Source organism: Pleuronectes platessa, chromosome 16, assembly GCF_947347685.1.
Source record: "Pleuronectes platessa chromosome 16, fPlePla1.1, whole genome shotgun sequence".
In the NCBI taxonomy this organism is placed as follows: Eukaryota; Metazoa; Chordata; class Actinopteri; order Pleuronectiformes; family Pleuronectidae; genus Pleuronectes; species Pleuronectes platessa.
In genome coordinates, this window is record NC_070641.1 from 25,102,777 (window position 1) to 25,119,870 (window position 17,094).

General features: G+C 41.3%; 3 protein-coding genes across 4 annotated transcripts in view; 1 reads left to right on the forward strand and 2 right to left on the reverse strand.

The window, feature by feature from the left end:
* Nucleotides 1-93: 93 nt before the first annotated feature.
* Nucleotides 94-1,742, reverse strand: ifnphi1 (interferon phi 1). Its single transcript, XM_053442731.1, has 5 exons — nucleotides 1,546-1,742; nucleotides 1,094-1,168; nucleotides 833-985; nucleotides 493-570; nucleotides 94-337 (listed from the first exon to the last, which is right to left on the reverse strand). Exons 1-5 carry the CDS (start codon nucleotides 1,654-1,656, stop codon nucleotides 206-208), a joined length of 549 nt encoding a protein of 182 aa, XP_053298706.1. The 5' UTR covers nucleotides 1,657-1,742; the 3' UTR covers nucleotides 94-205.
* Nucleotides 1,743-2,486: 744 nt separating this feature from the next.
* rdm1 (RAD52 motif containing 1) lies at nucleotides 2,487-5,652 on the forward strand. Of its 2 annotated transcripts, XM_053442729.1 has the most exons (8): nucleotides 2,497-2,834; nucleotides 3,635-3,753; nucleotides 3,835-4,014; nucleotides 4,110-4,238; nucleotides 4,314-4,473; nucleotides 5,045-5,143; nucleotides 5,270-5,346; nucleotides 5,517-5,652. In XM_053442729.1, the coding sequence occupies exons 2-8, from the start codon at nucleotides 3,655-3,657 to the stop codon at nucleotides 5,580-5,582; spliced, it is 810 nt and encodes a 269-aa protein (XP_053298704.1). In that variant the 5' UTR covers nucleotides 2,497-2,834; nucleotides 3,635-3,654; the 3' UTR covers nucleotides 5,583-5,652. The 2 variants fall into 2 exon arrangements, with proteins under 2 accessions (XP_053298703.1, XP_053298704.1); XM_053442728.1 differs by having other exon boundaries at nucleotides 2,487-2,834; nucleotides 5,270-5,652.
* Nucleotides 4,366-17,094, reverse strand: part of LOC128458079 (integrin alpha-3) — a 15,894-nt gene continuing 3,165 nt past the window's right edge. Inside the window, exons 4-27 of the mRNA XM_053442709.1 lie at nucleotides 16,979-17,064; nucleotides 16,028-16,164; nucleotides 15,826-15,932; nucleotides 15,297-15,356; nucleotides 15,063-15,216; nucleotides 14,483-14,676; nucleotides 14,323-14,411; nucleotides 13,979-14,112; nucleotides 13,710-13,787; nucleotides 13,531-13,598; nucleotides 12,190-12,326; nucleotides 11,261-11,404; nucleotides 10,779-10,876; nucleotides 10,393-10,570; nucleotides 9,951-10,034; nucleotides 9,536-9,615; nucleotides 9,373-9,447; nucleotides 9,139-9,241; nucleotides 8,894-9,070; nucleotides 8,322-8,483; nucleotides 7,994-8,104; nucleotides 7,734-7,832; nucleotides 7,502-7,627; nucleotides 4,366-7,312 (exon numbers count right to left, since the gene is read on the reverse strand). Of these exons, the coding sequence (XP_053298684.1) occupies nucleotides 7,208-7,312; nucleotides 7,502-7,627; nucleotides 7,734-7,832; nucleotides 7,994-8,104; nucleotides 8,322-8,483; nucleotides 8,894-9,070; nucleotides 9,139-9,241; nucleotides 9,373-9,447; nucleotides 9,536-9,615; nucleotides 9,951-10,034; nucleotides 10,393-10,570; nucleotides 10,779-10,876; nucleotides 11,261-11,404; nucleotides 12,190-12,326; nucleotides 13,531-13,598; nucleotides 13,710-13,787; nucleotides 13,979-14,112; nucleotides 14,323-14,411; nucleotides 14,483-14,676; nucleotides 15,063-15,216; nucleotides 15,297-15,356; nucleotides 15,826-15,932; nucleotides 16,028-16,164; nucleotides 16,979-17,064 (2,786 nt within the window). The 3' untranslated portion in view covers nucleotides 4,366-7,207. The remainder of the gene's footprint in view (nucleotides 7,313-7,501; nucleotides 7,628-7,733; nucleotides 7,833-7,993; nucleotides 8,105-8,321; nucleotides 8,484-8,893; nucleotides 9,071-9,138; nucleotides 9,242-9,372; nucleotides 9,448-9,535; nucleotides 9,616-9,950; nucleotides 10,035-10,392; nucleotides 10,571-10,778; nucleotides 10,877-11,260; nucleotides 11,405-12,189; nucleotides 12,327-13,530; nucleotides 13,599-13,709; nucleotides 13,788-13,978; nucleotides 14,113-14,322; nucleotides 14,412-14,482; nucleotides 14,677-15,062; nucleotides 15,217-15,296; nucleotides 15,357-15,825; nucleotides 15,933-16,027; nucleotides 16,165-16,978; nucleotides 17,065-17,094) is intronic.

Consider the following 17,094-nt stretch of genomic DNA (forward strand, 5'->3'; position numbering starts at 1 on the left):
TCTCTTTATACAGTCACTAATCGATAAATAACAGGATAATTTGATAATAAATAAATAACAGGATAATTTGATAATAAATAAATAACATGATAATATGAAATAAAAAGCTAACATGATATTATGATAAACAAATAAATAACAATTTAATATGATAAATAAATAACTAACATGATAATCTAATACATGAACAACATAAACAACTGACTCAGTATTGTCCAAGTGTAGAGCGCCTCCTGTTGGCAGCAGAGTTTATGATGGACGCCACGAGAAGCTGCAACTGATGAAGATGAAGTTCTGTTTCTTTCCTGATGATTTCCCATGATGCAGTACTACCATCCTGTACACAAAATACTACAATCAGTACTACAGTCAGTAATAGTACCCTGGGTACACTGAACTACATAATCAGATTTATTATTATTATGACTACAATCCATCGTTCAGTCAGTAAACACAGTACTGTAGACAGTATTTAACGGTATGAGTACTCACAGTGCGGCACAGAGTTCTTCTGAGTAGCTTCCTGTAGTATCTCCTCAAAGGTCTGTTTAAGTGTTTCTTAGTCAACACCTGAAAAACAAAAATATGGCAAAGTACTTTACTGTGAGTACTTAACGTACTTTAAATGTTTTTTTATTTATATACTACTTTTGTAGTCTTGATGACTCAAAGCGCTTTACGGTCCAGGTTTACATTCACCCATTCACACACACATTCGCCCTTCAGGTCGGAGGACGACCGCTCTCCCCCTCAGCCACAGCCACACACAGTCTGAGTATGCTAAGTATTTTTTGAATACTTAAAATACTTTATATAGGAGATATGTACTCACACATGTGCTCAGTTCTTCTTTCAGTCGATGGAGGTTGACCAGGAAGTGATGAGTCATGTCCGTGTCCCAGGTAACGGAGGAGCGGTCGTCATGGCGATAGAGGTCAGAGATCCTTGACAAACTGTCTCTGATGAAAATCAACTGAGAATCTTCCTGGAAACAGAGAGAGCAGCTGTTTTCTGATTGGCTGGGACCGAGGCAAGGTCATCAACTAACCTTTTTTTTTTTTACATATATGTGACTGATGGATGGATGTATTACCTGATGGTGGCGTACTTGTGTGTAAAGTGTGAATGGAAAGGAAACTGGACTCTCGTCTTCAGTCAGCTGACCTCCCTGAAAAATAACATCATTATATCATATTTACAAACATTGATACGTGTGTCTTCAAAGATTTAAGATATGATTTATATCACTTTTCTATATACCTAAATATACACACTCTTTTTATTATCTTTAATCCAAATATGTGAGTGTGTGTATTTTAATATTTATTCATCTGTCTACCTCTTAATATAAATCCACTTCATACAGATTTAACCATTGAGACAGCAGGACCATTAAAGGACCAGTTCAGAGTTTAGATTCTTCCTGTTCAACCTGAAGCGGCCGGCCAACTTCTTCTGAACGCAGCATCATATACTTTGATGCAATAAGGCTACAAAGTACTTGTGTATGGTACTTGTATTACAACTTTGATGCGATTTACTCACCATGTGTCGAAGGAGTGTCAGAGTGACGTTGCTATAGTGATTGTAGTGTCTGAGCCAATCACAGCAGAGAGTAGGAGTCAAGGCACAGAGGAAGATGGTCCAGCTGATCATGATGAAGGTGTTGATGGTGATGATGATCACAATGAAGAAGATGATGGTGATGATGATGAAGACCTGCTCTGTGTCTATGTCTGTGTTCTGTGTCTGTGTTTTGTTTCTTACCTGATCAGGTACACTTTTAAACAGAACAAAGTGAAACACAGAAATTCCCGGTTTCCATTTTCCTTTCACATCCACTCACACACTCACACTCTCACACTCTCACACTCTCACACTCTCACACTCTCACACACTCACACACACACACTCTCACACACCCTTTAACTCAATAAATATTTTCAGGAGAAAGTTCTTTAAGGGTTTTTGAAAGTTCACATATAGAAATATACAAATATATATAAAGTTTAAAATGTAAAGGTTGTTTTGATTTATTAGATCAATGTAAAGCACAGTGAAATAAGTTGATGTATTTGTGTTATTGTTCAATAAGTATTTATTTTATATTACTTGACTAATGTTTCTGTTCGGGGGGGCGCACATCACAGACCGGAAAGCGAAAGCGAGCCAATCAAACCCCAGAGAAAAGTGAAACCGGTCAGACTTTCAGAATAAAATGTATTCTTATTTAAATGTCTTCAACAGTTTGAATCTGGTAAAAGTCCCTGCTTTTATTATGTTGAGGTCTCACTTCCTGTGACATGACAGAAAATGAAAGTGAAGGAACGCACACACACACACACACACACACACACACACACACACACACACACACACACACACACACACACACACACACACACACACACACAGAGAGAGAAAAACACTGGGGGCGGTAATCCACCTTGACGTTGGTTGCCTCCCGCTAATAAACCGTACGAAGAAGAAGAACGAGTATTACGGGACGCTGTGATTGGTCTGTTGGACCTGTCGTCACTCATGCAGAGTTCTGATTGGCCACTGCAGTAGAACCGGCCCTAAGCCGACGCATGGGAAATCCTGTTTGAAAAAAGTGAGGGGGAAAAACGAACGGAATTTAAACCGATTTAGGTTTAACAGGTTAGTTAGCGGGTTAGTTAGCGGGTTAGTTAGCGGGTTAGTTAGCGGGTTAGTTAGCGGGATAGTGATGTTTACACCGGATTGATTTAACTTGGTTTTACTACATCTGGTTAAAGTGAACTAATCCAGGGTCAATGAATCAGTGTCACACGCTGACGAAGCTGGTGAAGATGGTTAGTATGTTATTAACTATGTCGGTTATTGTGTTTGTTAACATGCTGGTTAGTATGTTTGTAAACATGTTGGTTAGTATGTTTGTTAACATTGTTTATTATGTTTGTTAACATGTTGGTTATATGTTGGTTCACATGTAGGTTATTGTGTTTGTTAACATGTTGGTTAGTATGTTGGTTTTTGTGTTTGTTAACATGTTGGTTATTATGTTTGTTAACATCTTAGATAGTATGTTTGTTAACATTGTTTATGTTTGTTAACATGTTTGTTAGCATGTTGGTTATCATGTAGGTTATTGTGTTTGTTAACATGTTGGTTATCATGTTTTTTAGTATGTTTGTTAACATTGTTTATGTTTGTTAACATGTTGGTTAGTATGTTTGTTAACATTGTTTATTTTATTTGTTAACATGTTGGTTATCATGTTTTTTAGTATGTTTGTTAACATTGTTTATGTTTGTTAACATGTTGGTTATCATGTTTTTTAGTATGTTTGTTAACATTGTTTATGTTTGTTAACATGTTGGTTAGTGTGTTTGTTAACATTGTTTATTTTATTTGTTAACATGTTGGTTATCATGTTTTTTAGTATGTTTGTTAACATTGTTTATGTTTGTTAACATGTTGTTTAGCATGTTTGTTAACATTGTTTATGTTATTGTGTTTGTTAACATGTTGGTTATCATGTTTTTTAGTATGTTTGTTAACATGTTGTTTAGCATGTTTGTTAACATTGTTTATGTTATTGTGTTTGTTAACATGTTGGTTTGTTATTTGTTGTGTTATTTGGTTTCAACAGGTTGTTGTTACTTCCGTGTGATGGACGTGGAGATCTTGGAGTTCGTGGTTCCTGTGGAGAACAATAAGACTCTGTTTGTCTGGAACATTCAGTCCCTTCTCACGGAGGCTCAGATCTATGTGAGTCCTCACACCTATCTGACTTCTGACCTCACAGTCTCACAAGCAGATGTTTAGTGTTGTGTGTGTTTGTGTGTTCAGGACAGATTGTTTGGTGTCTTCTCGTCTTTCGGGCCTCTCTACCTGTTGAAGGTGCGTCCTAACGCTCCCCTCCAGCCCTCCGCTTTCTCTGCCATTGTCAAGTTTTTCTCGGCTTCTCATTCGTCGAAGGCTCAACGACAGACTGATGGACGCTTGCTGTTCCAGGACATCCCACTCAAGGTCACTTGACTTCAAAGTTTTGTCCTACTAAAATGCAGTGTGTGATTGGTCGACAGAAGCGATCAGTTATCAAACTAATCCAAAGTTGTGTTCAGGTGAGGCTGAGCTCCAAACACACCCCTCACTTCCTGTCTGAAAGCAGAAGACCTTTGAGTCACGCCCGCTGCCTGGAACTGGCCAATCACTGCCTGGGATTCAATGGCTGGACCTATGACATCATCACAGTAAGAAACACATTTTGTGCACACACCCGTGAGTCAGGGTGAAGGCAGGTAACTTCCTGTGGTATCTCTCCTCAGTTGGAGGAGCTGAGCGATGAAGGAGAGGAGGATGGAGCAGGTGGTGAGGAGGGAGGAGTGAGGAGCCTGAGGTTTGGCTGCTTGCTGCAGCTCAACTTCCCCCGTCACGGACACACAACCAGAGGAGCAGCTGTGGTCAACGACAGCTTCACCTGCACAGGTGACGACGCACAACGGGAACACACAACACCGTGAACCTCACATCAGCTGGACACAAGAAGGAAGATATCGATATAGTGTTTCCTTTGGTTCATGAGATTTATTAGAAACATTAAGGTAAAACTGTCACAATAACACAATTGTTGTCCCAGAAAAGATCGTGATAACTGATATTATTGTAATCTTGAAACCATTTTAAACCACTGATGTAATAATAGTAGAGATTCACCCTTTCAATGAGCAATGTATTTAATTCATGAATATTCGTCTGACATTTGAATAAGAATTAAAAATAGCTTGACAAATATAATTTTACCCTATCCTAAACCCATAATATATGAATAAAACATATATATATAATAAACCAGATGACCAAAACAATACATAAAATGCACTCTCTGGCTCTGTTAACAAAAATTGAAGAAATATTAAACATTTGGCTCAGGATATGTTATTTAGGATTCTTTTGATTTGGTTAGTATCCCAGCGTTTCCTCTAGGATTTGATGTTTGTCTTGTGTGTGTGTGTTTGTGTGTTATATTATAACATCCAGATGTTGTCTCTTTGTTCAGGCCCAGATGTTTTGCTACTCAAACGTTGTAAACTCCAGAAGTTGGTCAGAGACAAAGCTCTGGTTCAGGCATTCAACACAGTCCTGCTCATTCTACTTGGTATTACTGTTACTATTAATGTTACTGTGACTATACGAAATATATTTTTACTGTTCAAATGTGACAGTGATGAATTGATGTTTATTGATGATCAGTGTGCGTGTGTGTGTGTGTGTTTGTGTTTAGAAAATGGTAAAGTGATGGTGGAGGTGAAACAGACGTCGGATCAGATTTTACATGAGAAGATCGAAGGAGTCATTCATGTCAGTGAGACATGCATGATATATGTCTATAATATAACACCAACACATCAAAATGAATATATATATGTACAATCTATATATATATATGAATTATAATACTATAGACTAGACATACATTTTCATGTAACACAGACATTTACAACCAGAGCAAATGTAATTTTGTTTTTCAGGTGAATGAGTTTGATCTCGATGAAGATGAGGGTGAAGATGAAGAATGGGATCTGACTGTATCTTAGACTCCCAGAGGATTCTGGGTAGTGGTGCATTATGGGAAACATTACAGCATCTAATAAAGATTTAAATCAATGTTGTCACTGTAAATCATAAAAACACGAGATAGTGAAAAGTTGACGGATGACACGCAAACATGTAAACCAGGTCCTGCTGCCCCCTGTGGTTATTAAAGGAACTGCACTCTTCATTCTCTTCACTTCCTAAACCCGACTTTACATTAGTTTATTAACTTTGAGAATCGCTTGTTTAACGCAGCAACAAAACTAAGCTAGTTTAACAACAGTGTGATTCCCTGACTGACCACGGACTGGGTGGGGGCGCTGTTTCACAACTCTGGATTATTTCACTCAAGTTACGTGAAACTGATTAAATGTTCACAGACAGATACACACAGTGACACACACACAGCGACACACATACACAAGTCAAGACGTGAACTGTGAAACTCAACAACAATTACCATTAAACTTCCAAACAATACATTTCACCGTAAATCTGAATAAACTCATCAATGTTTGTTATTGAAAAAAATGATCGATCAGAAGCAGGCTGACATAAGTTAACCAGGCAGTAAGTTAACCAGGCAGTAAGTTAACCAGCCAGTTTGTTAGCTAGGCAGTAAGTTAACCAGGCAGTAAGTTAGCCAGGCAGTAAGTTAACCAGGCAGTAATTTAACCAGGCAGTAAGTTAACCAGGCAGTAAGTTAACCAGCCAGTTTGTTAGCTAGGCAGTAAGTTAACCAGGCAGTAAGTTAGCCAGACAGTAAGTTAACCAGGCAGTAAGTTAGCCAGGCAGTTTGTTAGCCAGTCAGTAAGTTAACCAGGCAGTAAGTTAGCCAGGCAGTAAGTTAACCAGTCAGTAAGTTAACCAGTCAGTAAGTTAGCCAGGCAGTAAGTTAGCCAGGTAGTAAGTTAACCAGGCAGTACGTTAACCAGTCAGTAAGTTAGCCAGTCAGTAAGTTAACCAGTCAGTAAGTTAGCCAGGCAGTAAGTTAGCCAGCCAGTAAGTTAGCCAGCCAGTAAGTTAACCAGGCAGTAAGTTAACCAGGCAGTAAGTTAGCCAGTCAGTAAGTTAACCAGGCAGTAAGTTAGCCAGCCAGTAAGTTAACCAGGCAGTAAGTTAACCAGGCAGTAAGCTAACCAGTCAGTAAGGAAACCAGGCAGTAAGTTAACCAGGCAGTAAGTTAGCCAGGCAGTAAGTTAACCAGTCAGTAAATTAACCAGTCAGTAAGTTAGCCAGGCAGTAAGTTAGCCAGGTAGTAAGTTAACCAGGCAGTACGTTAACCAGTCAGTAAGTAAACCAGAAAGTAAGTTAACCAGTCAGTAAGTTAACCAGTCAGTAAGTTAACCAGGCAGTAAGTTAGCCAGCCAGTAAGTTAACCAGGCAGTAAGTTAACCAGGCAGTAAGCTAACCAGTCAGTAAGGAAACCAGGCAGTAAGTTAGCCAGCCAGTAAGTAAAGCAGTCAGTAAGTTAACCAGTCAGTAAGTTAACCAGGCAGTAAGTTAGCCAGTCAGTAAGTTAACCAGTCAGTAAGTTAGCCAGCCAGTAAGGAAACCAGGCAGTAAGTTAGCCAGCCAGTAAGTAAAGCAGTCAGTAAGCAGGCGGTCTGCAGCTTGGTGCCCAGACTCAGAGCTCCTCGCTCAGGCTCTCGGACTCCGGCTCCTTCACGTGAGCCGTCTGCGACTTTGCCTCGTACAGCTCTCTGATGCTGGCCTTCCTGAAGAACCCACACTGGACAGCAGGGGGGGACACAACAGCACTTTACCAACATGCTGTGATAACAAATTCATCATTTTATGGATACAAGAATTCTGAGAATAAAAATCACGTCACAAAATTACATAAAGTATTTTGTGACTACTCCTTGTTTGGGCTGTAGTGGATCCTACAACTAAAACCAGGCAGAACTCTTTGGTTTACCTTCCAGAGCACCAGGCAGATCAGAGCCAGCAGTAAGACTCCAGCCACCATGGACACCCCAATGATAAACCAGGGGGCGCTGGAGTCCACCTGTTGCCCCAGGTCTGGGTAAATGTGGACCTCAATCTGCAGAGGAAGATGTGACACAAGAAACTAAAAACATGGACAAATGGATTTTTTCCCCCCTTTTTTGTGCAACCCATAGGAGGCGCTACCAGCACTATTCTGTTACCTCAGTGCTGGGAGACCCGATGTTGATGGTGTGTTTGTTACTCCGCAGCTTCAGGGTTGCTCGACCTCGAACCAACACACTCCTGGCATCACTGTAATCCTAAAATAAATAAACTCATTGTGGAGATTTGATTTCACTGTTCATTTCTGTCAATGATAGATTTTACTCAGAATTCAAAATAAATGTAAACAAAATGAAATAGATATATAACAGATTTATACACAGTCACTGAGTGTGTTTATATTCAGTGTGAACTTTACCTCGATCATGGTTGAGTTCCAGATTCTTGCTCTCACGCTCAGGGTTGCAGAGTTTTTCATGTTGATTAACGGACAAACAAACGTCACACATTTGGCTCCATGAACACAGTCCTGTCAACACACAGACACACACATATATTTATATATAAATATATATTTCTTTATATAAACTGAGCTCAAAACCATTATATTTATAGAGGATGAATTATTTTTGTCTAAAATAATTTGAACAGATTTACACAACCAGGTGAGTTTGTTTTTGCTCAACTCTGCAGCGCCCCTTTGGTTTTAACTGCAGTACTGCATGGTGAGTTAAAATGATTAGTACCAGAGTGTACGACTTTCTCTTCTGTTGATGCAGGAGGAGGATGGGTTGAGATTTATCACTCCTCTTCTTCTCTTCCTCTAGACTCCTCCCCCTGTTCTCCTCCAGAACCCGCCCCCTCATCTCCTCCTCCAGACCGCCCCCCTTCCTCTTCTCCATTGGCAGCTGAACAAACAGGAAGAACAATCTACGCTTAAAGGAGACATATTGTGCCCATTTCACCACAGTTGATATGGTTCCTTTGGGTCTGAATGAAATGTCTGTAACATATTGTGGTCAAAATACCACAAGGATCGTTTAAACAGCACCTTTTTACCCTGTCTAAAACAGCCCTCCTCAGATTTTCATAATATGTCCCCTTAATATTTCACAACGTTTTGCATAATCCCTTCCCTGGTGTTTATATTTTCATATTTAATGTTGTTTGCTCTTTGCACACACACACCAGAGCAAAGTCCTTGAATGTGTAAACCTGCTTGGAAATAAACCAATTCTTTCCTGAAAAGTTGATAAGTTTGTAAAGAATAAACTTTATCTTAAGAATCCCAATGTCCGGCTGCTGTTGTCATGGTTACCACAAGGTTGAGAGGGTTGATGATGTCATCGGGCGGATTGCAGCGAGGCTCGGATGTGCCGTGCACTCGGATCTCTGTGAGGTACAACAGCCACTTCCCATTGGACAGAACACTCGGCCAATTAAACTCCACCTCCAGGTTGCCTAGGTTACCCAGTGGCTTCCCGTTGACATGCACCTATGAGAGAAGGTCACAGGTCACGCCCCGTTTTGAATCGTTATTAACGCGTTGGGTCTGATATGAACCTTGAAGGTGAAGAGCAGCAAACTGCCGACGTCCTCTGTCTTCTTTGTGGCCGATTCACCGATCACATGACCACTGAAGGAGGCGGGGCCTGGTGAACTGATTCTGTCAGGATAAAATCCCCAAATCAGGTCAAAGGCCAGAGGTTAAAGTTCATGTTGTGACATTTAAACTAAAAACTTTCACTTTGATTCATAGAATCTCTAACCTGATTGATTTAAATTGATTGAACTTACAGTGTAAGGGACGTCTGCAGTGAATATTCCACCCACATGGAGACAGAGACAGGAGACAGATGTTGTTCACTGAGACTGAAGAGACAGACACAACATCTGTTCATACAGGTGTGCGTCTGTGCATCTCTGTGTGTCTGTGTGTGTCTGTGTGTGTGTATGTTACGTTGACAGCTGCAGCAAAGTCTGAATTTCTCTTGTTTCCAAACTGATGTCAGATGTTTGAAATATGATGAACAACTGAACCTGAACCAGACAGAGATCAAGTATTAGTACACAGAGTACAGACAAATATTACAGACAGAAATTAAGTACTACACAAAGTACAAATACTGCTACAGAAAGAACTACACACAGTACTACAGACGGCACTGGAGACAGTACTACACAAAGTACAACAGACAGTGTTACAGATATTACTTCACACACTGCTACAGACAGCATCAAAGACAGTAGTGACAGTACTGCAGACAGTATTACAGATAGTATGAACAGTACAGACAATACGTCAGACAGTACAGACAGTAGTACTGGTAGGAGCAGTAATACTACACTGTCAGAATTAGTAGAACATTGTTTACCTTGTGGTTGCTCTTGAACGGGTTCCCCAGCTCACACTGAAGAACCGTGTGCTGGACCGAACATTCTGCTGCTGTGACGTCAGCCTGAAACACAAACAGATTCCAGGTCAACATGGAGCCTAGCCCTAACCTAACCCTAACCCTAACCCTGAAACACAAACAGATTCCAGGTCAACATGGAGCCAAACCCTAACCCTGATACACAAACAGCGTCCAGGTCAACATGGAGCCTAACCCTAACCCTGATACACAAACAGCGTCCAGGTCAACATGGAGCCTAACCCTAACCCTAACCATAACCCTAACCCACGTATGATCTGCTTGACTTGACTAATGTGTGACTTTTATCCACAGGAGCACGTAACATCAGATTGTGGGCGGGGTCTGTGTGGGGACAACTACCCCCCCCCCCCCCCCCAAAATGGATGACAATAATTTTTACCGTCACTGTCTTTGTTCGAACTCCGGAGTATGTGAGTGATGGTGGGATGCTGATGTTCAAAATGGCGTTGTGAGCGTCCTCTGCTTGTCGGCCCACGGACGGTGTGTTGCTGACATTAACCTCCAAAAACAATCTGTTAATGCCGGAGTTGTAGTTCAACACTTGTTTGTTCTTCTTCCTGAAAACACACAGTCAGATGACAGCTGTCAATCATCTGACAGAGCAGCACCTGTCTGATCCCTGGTGGACAGACACACAGTCCAGTTTAGTCTTTCTGCTCATGTCTTGTAAAACCAGTGTTAAGTTCTCAGGTTGAGTCTGAGCGAGATCTGGAGACATGATCACCCGGTTCATATGTCCTCAGTCAGAGGACAGAGGTCTCTTACATGCTGAGGGGTTCCTGGTTCTCGTCTGTGAACTGGGCTGTCATCTGCAAGTTACTATGGCAACGGTTATCAGAACCACAGGCCTTCTGGATATGAATCTGAAACAGGAAGAAATTCAACAGTCAGTCAACACTACACAGGTTCTAATTTGAGCAGTTCCCAGAACTGTAGTGGGTTCTAAAGCAGATTATCTATTTATTTTAAGGTACCTGGTTATCACCGGCATTAACTGGCTTCTGATTCTGGTTCAGAGATAGATGTATGTGGACTGTACTTGGTTTTTCATTTGTGATCTGGAGCTGGTTCTGACATAAGTTCTGATCAGTTTGTTCATTGACTTGGAAGTGTTTTAACCTCAGAATGATTTTAATGGACTCTTGTATCTTGACCTCGATCTTGATGGGTTCTGTTTAGTTTTGTGTGGCATTCTGATAGTGATCGGGTTCTGATGTGTTCTGACAGGGGTTGTGAAAGGTTCTGACCTGGGTTCGGATGGGTTGTGGGGTGTGGCTCAGCACTGGGAGGAGCTTCAGATCCTGAAAGACACTTGTTTTCTTGGGAGGCTTCTCGTGCAGAGATACGTTCAGTGAGAAGACCAGAGGTTGTAATTTGTCTCGAATCGGACTCTGAAGTACAAACACATAACAGAACATCAGAAAAGAACCTGTTTGTTCCAGATCAGGTGCATGTGAAGGATTCTCTCTCTGCAGGTTTCATGCCTCTGAAGCTTGATGGAAACTAAATGAAAATGGGCAGCAGGAACGTGAAGTGAACTTTAGAGAAAAATAAGCGAACGATGTTCACAAATTCTTCAATGTTGGACAACAGAGGTGACAACTTCAAACAAGCTGATATAGGAACCGCGTGAAGAAACTTATGAACTTATGAACATGTGAATTCGGGTAGAGAAACAGGAAGTGACCTCATCGGAGACTGATTAAAGCTGAGCAGTAACAAGTTTTAAATCTTATCGCACACAGCAGAACGTCCTTTAATCAAACTCGTGTTTAACAACAGACATCAACAGGAGTCGAGACACAAACATTTTCAAGAGAGAACTTCTTTGTATGATTAGAGCTAATAGTGTGGTAGCATTAGCATTGAGTTCACTAGGCTGTTAAAGACAAGTTTTCAGGTGGAAAACACGAATCAAACTAAATGATTTTCCGATTTTTATTTTAATAAATTGAAATAGAGTTTAAACATTTTCCTTCAGATCAAAAGATTATATATATACGCTGAGGCTAACATTTATCTTCCCAATGATCCCTTCCAAAGTTTAATGGGTTCTTCCTCCACATCTGATAAATCTCCTTCCTGTCCCCCAAAGGATCAACTCTTTAGAAAATCACAGGTCTTTCCTCTAGCGCCACCCTCAGGACAGTTGTGTTCCGAGCTGTGTGCAACTCACCAGCAGCCCGACGCTCAGGAAGTGACATCGTGACGTCGGCATCGTCAGGTGACCAGAGTACGTGCTCTGCCTGTTGTCCTGGAAACGGAGGCGAGGCTTCAGGCTGGTGACATCAGCGACCACAACGAAGTGAACGGCTGTGACAAGAAACACACACAATCACTCAGAAACAACACAACATCTGTTGTGAAGAAATGCCACTTTCCCATGTTTCATACCAGCTTCAGACACAAGTGGGCAAAAATAAACAGAAACTGTAACAACAAAGGAGCATGAAAGAACACAATCACCTCTGATGTTCATGAAGTGTGTGACATGTAAATATGGGGGGTTAGGATTACATATATGGTATATATATAACCTATTAGTGGTGATTAATTACCATTTCTAAATGCATGAAAAATACCCGTTTTCTCTGTATATTGTTGTGGGAACAGAGACATAAATGACAGATGGTGGATATATACATTTAACATTTGTTTTTTTATTGATGACAAGTTCAAATGATAGACTTATTAAGATTGAAAATAAAATAAAACTAAAACATACCACACCATAATTAAATGTGGCTGACTCTTTGCTTTGCCTTTGAGCAAACATAGGATGATGTTATTTATATTTTTATCAAACTCAAAGAACCTTCATCCTAAACATTGGGGCTTCTTAGGCTTTTACCTTTTCATAGCCAATATAGGATGGTTGAATAAAACTTTTTTCTTTGCTTTTTTTAAATCAACAAACAACCAAACCTTTACACAATTAAATGTGATTGTGAGATCTGAACCTGAGCCCATCTGCAGAAGCGGTGTTGAGCCAGTTCACACTTAAAAAGAACGAGTTCCCAGTTCAGTTCATGCAGATGAAGATGAACTGGTTCTCGTTCACAGTTCATGTTTTATCTGGAGGATTCAGGTGACGTCCGGTCGTGTGTCTGGTTCTGAACCGATGGAGTCGGATCAGGTCTCGTTTATCACTGAGTCCTGAGTGTGAGCGACTCTTGTTGAACATATGGACGAGTCCTTTTCATGATGTTTCAATGAGTCTGATAAACTGAGGAATCAAACCAGCAACCAGTAACTTCCTCATCAGGTCCTGAGAACCAGTGATGAGTGAGTGTTAGTCCCAGTAAGAGCCGAGTGGAGGAGGACACAGAAACTCCAGCTCGGTACAAACCAGCTGCAGCTTCTGATCTGATCCCAGATCAGGTGAGACCAGAGGAACTCTGTGTTTCACTTTACAGAGTCACTGAGCTGCTGCAGTGTGTGTGTGTGTTTGTGTGTGTGGATGGATGAATGGATGGGGTAACACAGATGTCAGAACAACCATCACATGAGGACTCACTGATGTTGTCTCTGTAATTCCTCTCTCCAGTGCTGAAGATGTAGGAGAAACACAACTCAACCTTAATGCTGACACACACACACACACACACACACACATACACACACACACACACACACGAGTCAGTCTTTTAGCCTGTTAGCTTGTTAGCCTGTTAGCAGGTGTCAGGTGAATCTCACCAGAAGTCGCAGATTTCGGGGTTGACGATGTCCGGAGAAACTCGGAGTGTTTGATTGAGGTGGATGACGGGACGAGTTCTAAGAAATCAACTGATTCATTAAACAATCAACTAAAAACATGAGTCATCAAATCATTATATTTAGACTAACCCTAACATCGTCTCAGGTAAACACAGTCCAGCACATATACAGTAATATGCAGTGGGAAGTAACTCACAGCTGTAAAAGTACTTCATTACTTTTCACCAGTGGTATTTACAGGTAGTCACCTGAGCAGAGCGACAGTGTCGTCCAGAGAACCAACCACCAGGTCTGGATATTTGTTCCCATCAACATCTACACCTGCAGACAGAGAGAACCCGAACGTCCTGAACCGAGGAGCGACACTGCTGCCCCTGATCACCTGCAGGGGGGGGGGGGGGTTGATTTGTGAGTACACTTCTGAATTACGAGGTCTCATCTGAATTTTGTTTGGTCTTCACACCTTCAGACATTTGTTCCAAAGTTCTAAGTTTGAAGGTTGACAACAAACCAGTGTCCCTGTGTATGTGAGAGAGAGAGAGAGAGAGACAGAGAGAGAGAGAGAGAGAGAGAGAGAGAGAGCAAGAGAGACCTGGCTCGGTTCTGTAGAAACCCCCTCACTACTCCCGGTCCAGATCATCACACTTCCTGTTTCAGAGAACGGAGCTCCAACAGCAAAATCTGAAACACAACCTCTCCGTGATTAATAAACAGGAACATCTCCTCTTGTCAGTGTAACATCGAGTCCTCACCCTGGAAGCCATCTTGGTTCAAGTCTCCCGCAGCAGCAACAGTCATACCGAACGCAGATTGGGCCGGTCCTCTCAGCACCAGAGTGGGTCCAGAGTCAAACCCTCCTCCTGAGTTCATGTAGACATAAACTGCCCCGCCCGCCTCCTGCTGGCGATGGAAGTAAAAAGGAGCGCCCACCAGCAGGTCGTTCCACCTGCGTGACAGGAAACCATAATCTATTCAGAGATTCATCAGAATCATCAGGTCGCTGCTTCTCCATGACAGAACCCGGACCGGTTCAAGAATCCCATGTGTCGGATGAATTTAGACGAATCATAGTTTGATTGGTAGAATTTGTAGTTATTGTTTTTTATTGTTAAACATTTCTTTGAAAAGTTAAAATGTTAAATTTCCATTTGATCTAAATGCTACAAGACCCAATTAAACTGTTTCATGTGTTGTCACCTCATGACACAGAAAATGAATCAGAGCGAATCATGTGACTCTATATCCCATATATTATATATATTATACTATACTATACATATACATATATATATATATATATATATATATATATACTCGTAAATCTCATGCTACCCGTCGTTGTTGAGGTCGGTTGTTGCCACGGCGTTACCAAAGTAAGAGCCCGTCTGTTCACCGCGGAGTTTCTGCTGAACGACCAGTTCATTGTTCTGTTTCACCGCCAACAGCACTGAGCCACGAGCGTCCTCTTTACTGTCCTTAGGAGCTCCTGTCCATCAATACACAATCAGTAGAGTGACAAAACAATAAATACAATCAATACAGCAACAACTCAGTTAGGTTTATCACCTGTTACGATGGTAACATCATCTTCAGAGAGAAGACAACGAGCCTGAGCAATCGAGTAACCTGGAAACACACACACACACACAGAAACACACACAAAATAAATAATGAAAACTTCACATCGAGTCAGATTTTCAAAATAAAAGTAGCTGGATTGATATTTAAAGGGACAGTTCACCAATGTAAATGTTCCTGAGCTCCATGTTCGGGAAGAAACTTTGTTTAGAATCAAAGACGTCGACGGGATTCATCCAGGAGACGTGTACGTTACCTACACACACACAGACACACACACAGACACACACACAGACACAGAGAGACGCACACAGACACACACACATACACACAGAGACTCACAGAGACACGTAAAGACACAAAGACAGAGACACACACACAGACACAGAGAGACAAACAGACATACACACACATACAGAGAGAGAGCAGAGTAGAACAGAATAGAACAGAATAGAATACAAAAGAATAGAACAGAATAGAATATAAAAGAGTAGAATAGAACAGAATAGAATGGTACCTTGCCATTCGTAGCTTCCAGGTGACCCTACGATGACCTCGGTCTGAGTGATGGAAGCTGAAATCCCAGCATTACACATGACCTCAGCTCTGACATCACCAAGGTGACTACACACACAAATACAATATCATGTGACAGGTTTATCATTTGTTACCGTGTCATGTGACATGTGTCACCATGTGACTGGAGTCATGTGACCAACCTGCAGGGCTGGTCGGGCTTCTGCCAGTTCACGTCACTCTCATTGAACTGCAGGTCGTTTCCAAGGAGATAACATCGGCCAATCATCTGCCTGAACTCTAATGGTCCATAGAGTTTCACAAAGCGATGACCACATGCCTGCAGGGGGCGGGACCGGTTCTCAGTCAGCCAGTTAGCTGCTTGGCTCGTTAGTTGGTCAATCCGTCAGTTAGTCAGTTAGTAGTTGGTTGGTTACTTAGCTAGTTAGATACTTGGTCCATCAGTCAGTCAGTCAGTCAGTTAGTTAGTTAGTTAGATGGTCAGTAAGTCAGTTGGTTAGTTACTTAGCTAGTTAGTTACTTGGTCCATCAGTCGGTCAGTCAGTTAGTTAGTAAGTTAGTAGTCAGTTGGTTAGTTACTTAGCTAGTTAGTTGCTTGGTCCATCAGTCAGTCAGTCAGTTAGTCAGTAAGTTAGTAAGTCAGTTGGTTAGTTAGTTAGCTAGTTAGTTGCTTGGTCCATCAGTCGGTCAGTCAGTTAGTTAGTAAGTTAGTAGTCAGTCGGTTAGTTACTTAGCTAGTTAGTTGCTTGGTCCATCAGTCAGTTAGTTAGTAAATTAGATGGTCAGTAAGTCAGTTGGTTAGTTAGTTAGCTAGTTAGTTGCTTGGTCCATCAGTCGGTCAGTCAGTTAGTGAGAAAGTTAGTAGTCAGTTGGTTAGTTACTTAGCTAGTTAGTTGCTTGGTCCATCAGTCAGTCAGTCAGTTAGTTAGTAAGTTAGATGGTCAGTTGGTTAGTTAGTTAGCTAGTTAGTTGCTTGGTCCATCAGTCGGTCAGTCAGTTAGTTAGTAAGTTAGTAAGTTGTTTTTGATCTTTTCCCTTCCTTTGAAGGGGGGTGCCCCGAGGTAGCTTTAATCAATTAAAGTTACTATGTACTATTAATGTTTTTATTTTAGTTAATATTGTTAATGACTCACCAGGACTCTCCCTCCAGGTCGGCCCTGACTGGCTACTGAGACACCAAGCCACATGTCTTCAATCAGGTCCTCAGATGGGTTCACATCTGTAACAGACGCAGGTGTCAGCCTTGATT